The sequence below is a fragment of the Notechis scutatus genome, chromosome 6 (assembly GCF_049901735.1).
Source record: "Notechis scutatus isolate UNSWTSFEM ecotype Mainland chromosome 6, rNotScu1.2, whole genome shotgun sequence".
Classification (NCBI taxonomy): Eukaryota; Metazoa; Chordata; class Lepidosauria; order Squamata; family Elapidae; genus Notechis; species Notechis scutatus.
In genome coordinates this window covers 74769753-74782995 of record NC_142014.1, presented here as the reverse complement: position 1 = coordinate 74782995, position 13243 = coordinate 74769753, and the positions used below count along the sequence as shown (strand labels likewise).

Sequence of the window (13243 nt, the reverse complement as noted above, 5' to 3'; positions counted from 1 at the left end):
GTCTTGCCTATTTCCAATCCTGTTCTTTACAGCAGCATTTCTCAATCCTGGGAACTTTTCAGATGAGTGGACTTCAACTCCCAGAATTCTACAACCAGCATGCTGGCTGGGGAATTCTGGGAGTTGAAGTCCACCCACCAACCTTAAAGGTGCCCAGGTTGAGAATCACTGCTTTTGAAGAATGAGGAAAATAGCCATATTGTGGTCATTTTCCCACTGAGTCTCAGCCTTCCCTCTCCCTCCCTCCCCTCCCCCAATTTTCCTTTCCTTCTCCCTCCCCATGATCAACTCAGCTGAAGCAAATCAGTTAGGGAATTGGGTTATTTTTGTTTTTGTTTTTTATTTTCACTTTTTATTTTTATTTTGTTGTTTTCTTTTCTTTCCTTTTCTTTTTTTAATTTATGTACTACAGAGAACAGTGTCGTCTTGTGGCCGTTCTCGTAGACTGTTGTTGGTTTAACAAGCGTCCAACCCTTTTTGTCTTTGTTGTTCTTTTCTTTTCTTTTCTTTTTTCTTTCTTTTTTTCTTTTCTTTTTCTTTTCTTTTTCTTTTTTTGTCTTTCCTGCTCCCTGCCCCCTGTTCCCACAGGCTGTGCGTTTGTCACGTTTTCGACAAGGGCAATGGCACAGAATGCAATCAAAGCTATGCACCAGTCCCAGACCATGGAGGTACTGTATCATATGCCCTTTCATTGTTTCCTTTGTGCATATGACTGAGAATGTAAAGCTGTGCTCTCTTGGAGAAGATCAGATGTATGACAGTCCTAGGCAAACTTTCCAAGTTCACTAAGCCCTATTTCCCCCCATGCTTCTCTCCCTCCTCCCCCTAACTCTTTTCTTTCTGGGACATTTGGTTCTCTTGATGATCTGAGAACAAATTGCTCTGTTTTTGTCCCTCCTAACAGTGGCATTCAGATTTTTTTTAAAAAAAAAAAGTTTGTTGACATTACATTTTGCTGTCTGGCATTTAGGATGCTGATTTACCCCAGAATAATTTTGTGATTAAAAACAAACAAACAAACCCTAATAATAAAGCTGGCCTCTGCGAGGCTGCCATGCCTAAACTCGAATTGGCCAAGGACACCCCAAAAGGCATATATATCTGTTTAGAAGTATCCCCTCTTTCCAAGGGGCTAGTAAACATTCACGTTAGGCCCACGTGAGACGAAACATGCTAGAGACAGCAAACTTTGATTCCATTATTGACTTGATGTATTCAAATTTAAATTTAGAATAGAATAACAGAGTTGGAAGGGACCTTGGAGGTCTTCTAGTCCAACCCCCTGCCTAGGCAGGAAACCCTACACCAAATTATCCCTGAATTTTCATTTTTTTTTTTTAAAGGAGCTCCCTCCAACCCACTTCATGATTTTTCAGAATTTTGCACACGCACACACACAAAAATGCCTCATGAGTTGACTGTGTCTTATTCTGGATCTTCTGAATTAATCATTTAAGACAGCATGTTCTATTGTATTCTGTACTGTGTATCTGTGTATTAATTAATTCTTCTTAAGCATTTGGATGTAATGTGCACTTTTTTCTTGCTTTTTTAAAAAAAAATTAAAAAAAAACCTCTTGAGATGAGGAACGTTCAAATATATATGTAAAAAATATATATTTTGCAAATGCTCTAACCTCCCAAAGCATGCTGGGTACTAAAATTCCAACATTATTTGGTCTGTGTCACTGAATGGCTTGTGTGATGAGCAAAGAAAGAAAACAATGAAAATATTTTTTAAAAAAAAAATGCATGGAAATGTCTTATGTATTCTTGAGAAACACTGATATTGGCATTGCAGTGTCCGTTGTTCTCCAGCCTTCATTTGAAATTATTTTGATATTTTATAATCAATTTGTCTTTCTTTTCAGTGCTATCCTTTTTTTAGATTGTATTAGATGTGATGCTTGCCACAGAAAAGAATCCAAATCACTCGAAAAGACGCATGCTTCTGTGTGCAGAATATTATATACTGTATATATGTATGTACATATTATATTATATTATAATATAATATTATATATATATATATAAAATCTCCATCCTTTTATGTGGCCTGCTTTTAATATTTTAGTGAATATATTCTATTATGTTTTGCCTAAAGACAAAAGGATGGATAGAGATAAATAATTAGATAGATAGATAGATAGATAGATAGATAGATAGATAGATAGATAGATAGATAGACAGACAGACAGATGATAGGTTAGCTAGATGCATATTTTGCATATCTTTGATTGAAAATTTCAGAGACTTGAAATCAATGTTTATTTGCCTAAGTTTTAAAACATTATGATAATTTTGCAAGAAAAAAACCCAAAGACAATATTAAAGATTCTGGCTTGGGTCCCTGGGAACTATCCATTTTTTTTTTGGGGCGAAATTCCCACAGATCTTGGCTACATTGGCAAAGTTTGATGGTAACTTGAATCTTCCTGCTCCTAAGGCATGGCACCCTCTAGGAGCATATTGACCTTGTGGAAGCATGTTAGATTAGCAGATGTGCCAATTTGTGTCCAGTACAATTACAACAACTGAAATGGCTGTTGTGCCATTATACAGAATGGTGGCTCACTGACAAAGAGATAAGGTCACAGAAGACAGGATTAGTTGTGAAAGTGATATTGTCATCTGCTAGAAGGGTGGCGGGAAACCATCAACTGTTCACACAGGGCATTTTGTATGTTACCAAAAAAAAGTCCTCCTATAAAGTAGGCTTATGAGGGATATTCCCATGTTATGTTTTGGCCATCTTCCCTTGAGTTCTCTCCATCCTGCTATGAACAGGCAGTTCTCCAATCTCATTTTTACAGCAATAGAGGCAATCCAAGATATAGAGACCCACAGTTTTGGATGTGTTTTTAATACTGAAAAAAAGATGGAAGTTTCATAGAAGAAGAAGCAGAGGTCATGGGTTGTGCACCATCTTGTTGAGTTTCTTTCAGAGTTGGCAACTTTAAGATGTGTGGACTTCAACTCCCAGAATTCCCCAGCTAGTGTGTTCCTCGAATGCCTCTTAAGCATGCCGCCTGAGGAATTCTGGAAGTTGGTATACACACACCTTAAAGTTGTCAACTTTGAAAAACACTGCTGTAATTCAACTCCCTTGGATAAGGCAATTCCAGATCAAAAGCACACTCTTAAACCATGTGGTTCCTTTTTAAAATTACTTTTGTCATCAGCATATTTCTCCTAATGTTCAGTTAAAAGCAAGCACCCTGTGATTTAAAGCTGTTAGTTCCATTCCTGCTCTCTAGGACAACCAAGAAGGATTCTTAATCCTTTTCTAGGTAACAGCACCTCACGAGACTGATAGATGCTATCTGGCGTGAATTAAACATATTTCATTATTCCATGCTATTTGGTTAAAGTTTGAAGGAAGACGATGCATTCAACCTGAAAAATGTGAATAAGGGAAGCAGGAGCATCCAGACTGGGTGCTGTGCTCTAATCTGAAGCATCCTGCACTGATAATCAGTCCACTGATGATGTTACCCAGTTGGGTAATAAAACATCTGCAGGGAAACCACCAAGCTCAGAGAGCACCAAGGACCCTTCCTTTCAGCCCTGAGCTACAAACATTCTCCTTTATTGATTTGCTCTAATCTGGAAAGCTGCTTCCATTATATCCTACATCACACCACATTCTGTCGGCCATAGTTTTTGCAAAACTATCTATACAGCATATATTGGCCCAGGGAAGAAAGTCCTCGTATCTGCTCTGGAGGGACTTTATCACTGTACAGGTAGTCCTCAATGTACGACCACAATTGAGCACAAAACTTATCTTGCTAAGTGAGACAGAAGTGTCTGAATTTTGATCCTATGACCATGGGGATGTTGCAATGGTTGCAATTGTGAAAAACGGTCATCAGTGACTTTTTTCGGTGCCGTTGTAACTTTGGTCACTAAACGAACCGATGTAAGTCGAGGACTACCTGTATTTCATTTTGTCAGTTTCAAGTCAAGCTTGGCACTCTTACTTCTCCGTGCAAATTCTATCTAGTACCTTTTGACAATGCCCAGGGAGCAACGTTTCCATCAAACGGCAAAATATCCCAAATTGCATAGAAGGATGGTGCTCAAATTTGCCCCAGTTGGCTTTAGCGTGGCTCTCGTGAAAATCAAGAATCAAGAAAACAAAAGAACAAAAAGTAATTGCCTTTCCACACGTAATACTGGTAATAGAAACAGCTCTAGAGGAGAAATCTGGTATAAATGGGCCAAAACATAATGTGTGAATATGAATTGCTTCTTGTGCAGTATGCTTTATATATGTACATGTATAAAGCATACTGCATGTTGTATGTTTTTGGTGAGCATTGTATGTTTTTGGTGAAATGCCTGTCTCAGGATTTTTTAAATATATTTTTTAATTACTGTATTTAAAAAGTCAAGATATGTTATAATTTTCTTGGGGAAGGAAAGCAAAGGAAGGAAGGAAGGAAGGAAGGAAGGAAGGAAGGAAGGAAGGAAGGAAGGAAGGAAGGAAGGAAGGAAGGAAGGAAAGGCTTCTCAACTATAGATAACAAGTCTCAATAACGAAAGGAATAATACTATTCATTTAGCTTGGCTTCTACCTCTCTGCTGTTCTTCAGATGTGATAGGACTACAGATCCCATGCTTCCCACCCATGCTGACTAGAAAATTTGAAAGTTGCCATCTCAATATACCTGGAAGCTTCCAAACTGGAAAAAGCAGCTAAATTGTCAGCGGCTTTTCTTTATTCTCCTTGACCATTAATCTCGACACGCCTGCAGTTAAACAGTTGACTTTCAACAAAGAATATCCAATCTGGATAGTCGACAGGAAACTTATATTTCTCCTAGGCTGTTTGGCTGGATTTTTTAATGCAAAGAACATTATTTTCAAAAGGTAGAATATACATCAAACAATTGGTTTCAGATGAAAGTTACCTAGGACTCAGTGTCCTGTTTTCAATAAGAGAACAATATCTCCCCCCACCCCCCAAAAAAACATATTGAAAAACAGACATCATCAAAATAAATAACTTTTTCATGGCTGTTTACACCCCTATTTTTGTAATCATGTGCTTTATAAACCTGTGATTACTGCCACATTTTAATCTCATATAGGGATATATGTGAGTTTATATATTCATGCACTTAGAGAAATCTTTTTTTTTTAACGATGGAAGAAATAGGTTACAGCCACCCTGTTTTTTTTTATTCAGAGCCGTTTCGATTTGTATGTTTTCAATCTGCATGAGGTTGGTTCTATTCAAATTGCTACCCAGATGAAATATGACACGGGGGGTAGGGAAATTACAGATTCATCAAATACTTCTGTAATATATTATACGATTTACAGCCGGTTAAGCATCCATAAATAGAATATCAGATGCCACACGAAACGGAGAGCTGCAGGCATTGTCTGGGAAAAGCATCTCATGTTCGTGTCCTTGAAATTTATTTCTGCTTCTTTTGGAAAAGATTTGAAGAGCTACACGTAGATCTGTTGGAAGCTGCCTTGTTTCTTCTAAGAGCTCTTCCATGAACTAGATTTTGATCAATGTTTCTTTTTCTGTCTTTTAACCTGGGGAAGTTGGGATCTGCTGCAGGTTTCATAGAACAGGTTTTGCATTAATATTTTAAGATGCCCAGGGGAAGCCAAGTTTATGCCAGGGTCAGCCTAAGTAACCCCTCTACTTCTGTGCATTTACCTAATTTTTACTTCCCATCTCTCTACAAATACTTTTATTTTTCCCCCAAATAATTTAAGGAATGAATTCTTCTGCCTCTCAAAAGTCACCAACATCTAATTTCAATCAGAGGCATTTTCTGCACAGAACTCCATATCCTGTGGATGCTAGGTACAGTAGTCCTCTTTTAGCAACCAGAGTTGGGACCTTGGACATTAAGTGAAGTAGTCATTAAGTGAACCCCCTGGACTTACCTCGTACTTTCCTTTGCTTTATAACCCTGCGAAGGTTCTAAAGCCAAGGAACGGTTTGCAAAGTTACTCTTTCTTCTTTGTTGCAACTGCAAAAGGTCTCTAAATAAGGCAGATGCTAAATGAGGACTGCCTGTATAAAGACAGAATGCACATATCACAAAGTGATCCATTTCTAAGTGTTTGGCTTGCAAGCTGGATATAAATGGCCCCACACCCGCAGGACAGATAGTGATACTATATGAAAGCACAATTATTTCTTGGGAATGCCAGATCTCTTTTAGAGTGGAAAAATAAAACATGCACTGGTTATTTTATTAATTAGCTCTTTTTTTTTTTAACTATGAAGAGGAACAAAATTCTTTTAAACCAGGGGTATCAAACTCAATTTCATTGAGGGCCGCATCAAGGTTGACCTCGGGGGGGGGGGGGGGGCATGGCCTGCTTGCCGTCACTCATGTCGGGGTCATCTGTGGTGGCCAAGTGGTAAGGCAGGACTTCCCTCAGACCCTCCCTCCATCTCATTATAATCTTCTTTCCTTCCCTCCTTCCTTTCTTCCTTTTCTTCTTTTTTCCTTCCCTCTTCATTCTCCCTTCTTCTTCCTTCCCCTCTTTCCTTATTTTTCCTTCCCTGCTCTCTTCCCTTCCCTCTTTCCCTTTCTCCTTTCCTGCCCCTTCTTGCATGCTCAAATGCAAAAGGGGAAACATTTATCCGTTTTGTTTTGTTTTTAGTTTGTTTTCCAGGGTGGCCCCGCAGGCCAGATCTAAGCACTCCATGGGCCGGATTCGGCCCACGGGCTTTGAGTTTGACACCCCTGTTTTAAACCATTCTGTGGCACATTCCTAAGCAAAGGTCCTTGAAAATTGCACTAAATGCAGTGAAACTCGTATATTTATGTGTGTGTGTATGTAAATGTATATATATAGTATATAATGCATATATATATATATATATATATATATATATATATATATATATATATATATATATATACACACACACACACACACACACACACACACACACACACACACACACACATACATATGCATATTCAGGTAAAATTTCATAGAACTAAAATGTTGGTTTATTTTAAAATAATGGAGTGATCAGTTAAAGATAACAGTTTGCAAAAAAAGAAAGAAAAACTCATAACAATTTCCAACATTCACTAAGCAACAGTTTATGGGTTATAAAATTAAGCAAAAGTTATTAGGTTTCCCATTTTTCCCTTACAGTTTCTTACCTGTTTCTAATACCTAACTCTAGAGCTTTCTATCAAATCTGGCCTCGAAGTACTCTGCTTAGATCATAGTCAGGTTAGAAAGAAGACAAGTTGATAAACCAAGTTTTGATTTTAACTCCTTTTTCAAACTGTAACAAATCAGGACATTCCTGCTTCTCAATTAGAACACAAAATCTGATTAGCATAAAGATTTATTTAATATTCAAACTTGGAAAATGTGGAGAAATATGGGGAAAAAGGAGGAAACCTCCTTATTTCCTTTTTCTCTTCCATCCTTTCTTCCTTCCTCATTACTCAAAGCCAAAACAACTAAGACCAAAAAATATTAACCATTAAGAGAGACCAATGCTAAATTAACGGATCCATTTCTAAGCTGAAATGTCACCCAAATAGATTTCTTTGCAAAAATTGGTGTGCAGTTTGAGCCCCTTTACATACCATCCTATCCAATGTGTTGATCTGCTTTGGAGGTTCCCTCAATCTCTGGAGCAAATTTGGAGAATGTTGCAGGAAAGCATGGTATGGAATATATTGGGATGGAGACGGGGGTTGAGTTTCCTGAGCAACGAGTGTTAGACTTCATGCTAACCTGGAATGTTTGCAGCAGATGGGGCTTGGGGACCAAATATGTCAAGGTGGCAGCCACAACCACAACTACCATTTTTGACTTGTGGAATCCCTTCTGCAATACTCCTTGAGATTCTGAAATCCTTGACCGATCCACATGTTGTGGGTCCTATAATCAATTACAAAATTATAGAACACCTTTAAAGAAAAGAACTGTGGAAAAGACTCATGCAGATGTATCAGAATTATTCTAACATCTCGTCTGAGTCAAACTTGATGCTTGGTAATATATCCCCTCCGGCACTAACCAATCTGACCTCACATACCAGCCGAAGATGGCTAAAGCATCATGTAGCCCCTTAAAAATGATTGCGAATGGAAGTTTTCTTTCCAATTCAGATAAAAGATACAGAGACCAAACTAAATTAAATGGTAAAGGTAAAGGTTTCCTTGCCAGTCATGTCTGACTCTAAGGCACGGTACTCGTCTCCGTTTTTTGGCCGAGGGAGCCAGCGTTGTCCAAAGACATTTTCCACGGTCATGTGGCTAGCATGGCTATATGCCAAAGGCACACAGAACGCTGTTATTTTCCCATCAAAGTGATACCTACTTGCATTTACATGCTTTCAAACTGCTAGGAGCTGGAGCAAGAAACCGTTGACAAGCTCAGTATCTTTAACCACTGAGCCATCGCACCGCCTTCTAAATTAAACAAGGGACCCAAAATTTAAACCACCGTCTCTTCAATCACATAGTAAATACTCCCACCAATCAACTTCAGCTCCTGATGTCTACCTCAACGCATTTGTGAAGTTTTCCTGACAACAGCACAGAAGCGATCTCCCAAGATATTTTGTATTTTTGACTTCTCAGGCAAGTCAACGCTGCTAGTCCACCCCCAATGGCCTTCTCTCTTAAATACTAACCAGGTCTGAGATCAGCCAAGGTTGGCTAGGTGCTGCCACCTAGCTGGAAATGTGTGATAGACCTTTTTCCCCACCAATCTGTCCAACCACAGGGCTGTTCTTCACCAATTGTCGTGAAGTTTGCTGATACCCAAAAGGACAAAGAGCAAAGACGTTTACAACAGCAATTGGCACAACAAATGCAACAGCTCAATACTGCCACTTGGGGAAACCTTACAGGCCTTGGAGGATTTACCCCACAGTACCTGGCTGTAAGTAATCATCACATTTATTTACAATATTTTCAAAGCAGGCTTGCCGTGCTGGGTTAAGTGGGCATGGTTTAAATAAAGCAGGGAGCATCTCTATCATTAAAGGGTTGTGGAAATGAATTCATTGCATCAAATTGTCCTGCAAGGGATGTGAAAGAATATCTGAGATTAAGATAAAAGATTGCAGTGAGATTTCCTCCAATTGATGCTGTCACATTTTAATAGATGAAGTTTCTGGGTGAATGATTGTATTCTGAGGATGTCCCTTCAAGCACGCAGATAGAGATGTTTGCATATTTAACTGCACTTCTGAGCTTTACACCACTGAAAATGTTTTAGACATTGATGCAAAGTCTACATTTTTATCTTTTTCTTATGAATTCTGTATATCTCTTTCAATAGCTTAAGACCCTTTAAGAACATGCATCACTGAAAGTTGAATCTCTGCCATTCAGATAAAGGTTGTCTACACCAACCAGCTCAATTTCAAATTTTAGAAGCTGCATTCACACAACATGCTCAGCTTGGTTAATGGCTCACTTACTTGCTACATGGCACAGCGTATTGTGTGAAAGCAGTGGGTTTATTCAATGTATAATGCAAAATTAGAAAATGAGTTAATTCAGTAACCAGGTCAAGCATGAAGAATACAGTCCTCTAGTATGGAGATTCTTAGTCATGGTTGTCCCAAAGATACTTTTCAAAAGGCAGCTGGACAAAGGAAGTCTGGTTGCCTTTTGAAAAAGCACCTTTTGGGGAAGAACGCGGTTGAAATTCAAAAACAGGTAGCCCTCGATTTATGACCACAATTGAGCCCAAAGCTTATGTTGCTAAGTGAGGCAGTAGTGAAATTAGCTTTGCCCCATTTTATGACATTTCTTGCCACAGTTGTTAAGTTAGTAACAGGATTGTTAAAAGTGAATCTGGCTTCCCCATTGACTTTGCGTGGCAGAAAGTCGCATGACCCCAGGACACTGCAACTGTCATAAATACGACTCAGTTGCAGGCATCTGAATTTTGATCATGTGACCATTGGAGTGCTGCGACCGTTGTAAGTGTGACAAAAGAGTCATAAAACAATTTTTTCAGTGCCGTTTTACGTTCGAACAGTCACCAAATGCACTGTTGTAATTTGAGGACTGGCTGTATCTCTCATTACCCAGAAATAAGGCCCATTGATTTTAATGGGACTTGTTTCTAAGTAGACATGTTCAGTTTGTACTAAAGGGTTCAATAAAGAAGCCATCAATTCTCTCTTAATTTTTGGAATCCTGACCCAGAAACATTTGGTGGAAGCTCTGTGTGCTTCACACATTCTCATGCATCATCCTACTTTTCTTTTTGAAATTTGGCTTCACAATGGCTGTGTTCACACAACATGCTTCCTTTTTTTGGCTCAGCACCATCTGAAACTGCCCTGATGCCAAAAGAACATCACACAAATGCTAGCATCGCACTCTGTCTATTTTGTCTCCCCTTTCCCACAACCCCATTTTCTGGATGTGCATAATACACTTGTCAAGGCAGAACCAAAGCAAATCAGAACTCTTGAAACTTGGCTCTTTCTCAAAGTACATCATATCAGCACAGCTTCAATGGAAAACCAAATCTAAATCTTTCCGGTGGTTTTAGTATAATTAAACTAGGAAATAGCCCATCCCCAAGTGTCACAGGTCATGTTGGCCAATTGGGTTAATTGTCAGGTTCTTCAGGCACTCCTTCCCCAACCTTATTGGTTGCCAGTAGAGATGACCTTGATTTTCAGGAGAAACTCTGTGCTGTGTCTAGTAATGCATTCCAACCTCCTTCCTCCCCTTCCCCCTCTTGTGTGGCAATTGAGGAACAGAAAGTTGGCTGCAGCCAGGTTCAGTTCAAAGTTGACAACACTTCTATGTCAAGCAACCAAACCTTGAGTTATCAGCAAAAATGCAAGTTAGAAATGCAAGGAATAATAAAATAATGGCTTGCATTTACACAACACAAAACAAGTAAGCACTAAGCAAATGTGAATGCAACCTCTAGGGCTATTACTGACTTGGTTAAGAGTGTTGGATGGACAGGCAACATTTTTTATGAAATAAATTAGAATAGTTTAGTGCTCCAAATGTATTCACACAACAGTTTATTCTCAGTGCTTTAACTAATACAAAACAAACCCTGTGTTCACATATGCTAAGAAAAATAAGTTATATTCTGGCTTCATATGATAGCCTAGTTCACCCAATATGGCAGGATTTTTAGCACATGCTAAGCCACTAACTATCTAACCTCATTATATCTTAATCTAGGCTGTTATGTCAGAGCCTTTTTTGCATTAGATAAAACAAGGGTATAATTCCTATTTTAGTGTTTTTGGATTTGGATTTTAGTGTTTTTGGAATGAGAAATCAATTTCCAAACTTTTTGTCATATGGAGATATTCAGTGGCCGGTATATTTTTAGGAGAGGTTATTTGGATTATATTTTAGCTGTGTCCACACCTAACCAGGTCAAATGAAGACTGACTGGCTGCATTCACATGACAAGCTAAGCTTGATTTCTTTACTTACTTTGTGGGTGTATGTGTACACAACTTAATACATTGTAAAATTATTGGTTAGTTTAGGATTGATTATTGCACAAGTCCACAAAATGGGCAACTTAAGAATCAGTTAAGTACATTAGGTGAAGGTAACCATTGTTTTAGCATGTATGTAGACCATGGGAAAACCCAGTTCTTTGGCAGATAAATCTCTTCTACAATTGTTTCACCATGATAGTGTACATAGATGTTTGCTTTTCAAATGCAATGTAAGAAGCAGGTATTAAACAATATAATTAGAGCTGTTTTGCCAGAATGATATTATCCCAAGCAACATTTGTCAGTTTATTTTTGGCAGCCTGGTGGCAAGGCCATTTTTTAAAATCTTTTCCCATTTACATGTGCAAACCACATGTATATTTTCTTGTAAAATGGAATGGTTAGATTTGCTTAATACAACACACTTAATCAGGTCAACTGAAGACTGGCTGGCTGCCTTCTGAAACCCAGATTAACAAATCACAATTCCTGACTTCACATAACATGTGACAGCCAAACAAATAAGCCATCATACAGCTTTACATGGTTCACCCGATCTGCAGAGATATGGATACAAACACATCACTTCCCTGCGAAAGAAGAAATATTCAAGATTTGATCCGGGAGAGAGGACCTATATAGCTAGTCCAACCTACAGCAACTATGTATTCTTAAAATGTGCTGGAAATACAATTGCAAGAATTCCCAGCTGGGAATTATGGAAACTGCCATATAAATTCAGTGGGAAGGTTGAGAAGGAGGCCTTGAGACTTGAAGAACTTCTGTTGTTCCTGCCTGTTAAGCTTTCCTTAACCCATCACTAGATACTGATGAAGAATAGAAGTCTATGTTCCATGATGGTTTAAATATGTTTTCCATCATATTGACTTTACAAGTTTGGTAAAAAGAAAAGGAACAGTTCAGGGGAATCTTGTGTGGAGAAATAATAAGCCTTCCCAAATTCTTTCTTCAAATTATTCCTCCTATCCCTGTGTACCTGAGCATTTCCAGATCTGTGTTTGAAGACCTGATTGTCTTCTGCACCCCTCAAGATCTCAAGTTCTTCAGATCTGAAGTAATTCTACACCCATTACATCATGATTGACATTGCCTGTTCATAAATATACGGAATTAATGAATATGAAAATGTTCAGTGGCAGTCTTCTACACAGGAGGGGAAAAATAATTATCTAAATTTCTCAGTGATCTGAATTATGTTGTTTATCACTTTCCCCTACCACTGTCCCCTTTTCCCGCTGTGCATTTAGATAAAAGGGGCCAAGCTCCACAATTATATTGTCTGAATGCAGCATCAGTACACAGGAGTGGCATTGTGGGCTTTCGTTCAATACAGCTATTTTAAATTTCATAATTGAATGTCAATTTGAAAAGATTTTTTTTTTCTTGGCGAGATGGTTCAGGTTTCCAGTTAACCAATGCATTTTTACAGCACCTTCTTTCCTCCCCTTTCCACTCATGTATTAAGCTGCATAAGTAACTGCCTGCTTTGATCAAACTGTGATAATTAGCTGTATTATAACCAGATTTTCCATGAGGCTCACAATTTAGAATGACAGTTTGGTTTGAAGGATCAGGACAACAACATTAGAATAGACCTTCAGTATTCATTGGGACATCAGTCAGAATAAGACATTTTACAAAACTTAGGGTAAGCTTTGATCTCCACTGTGGGACATGCAAATCTCTTTAGGCAAAAGAAACTGGAAGCAGAAGTTAGAAGAAAAGAAAATGAACTCTAACTTTATTTTACATGAACAT

At 38.4% G+C, this 13243-nt stretch overlaps 1 protein-coding gene across 36 annotated transcripts in view; it reads left to right on the top strand.

Annotated features, from left to right (window-relative positions):
* Positions 1-13243, top strand: part of CELF2 (CUGBP Elav-like family member 2) — a 587571-nt gene that overhangs the window by 521999 nt on the left and 52329 nt on the right. For all 36 annotated transcript variants that reach the window (XM_087968840.1, XM_026678264.2, XM_087968834.1 and 33 more), the window contains 2 exons: positions 589-668; positions 8746-8904. In XM_087968840.1, the coding sequence (XP_087824966.1) occupies positions 589-668; positions 8746-8904 (239 nt within the window). The remainder of the gene's footprint in view (positions 1-588; positions 669-8745; positions 8905-13243) is intronic.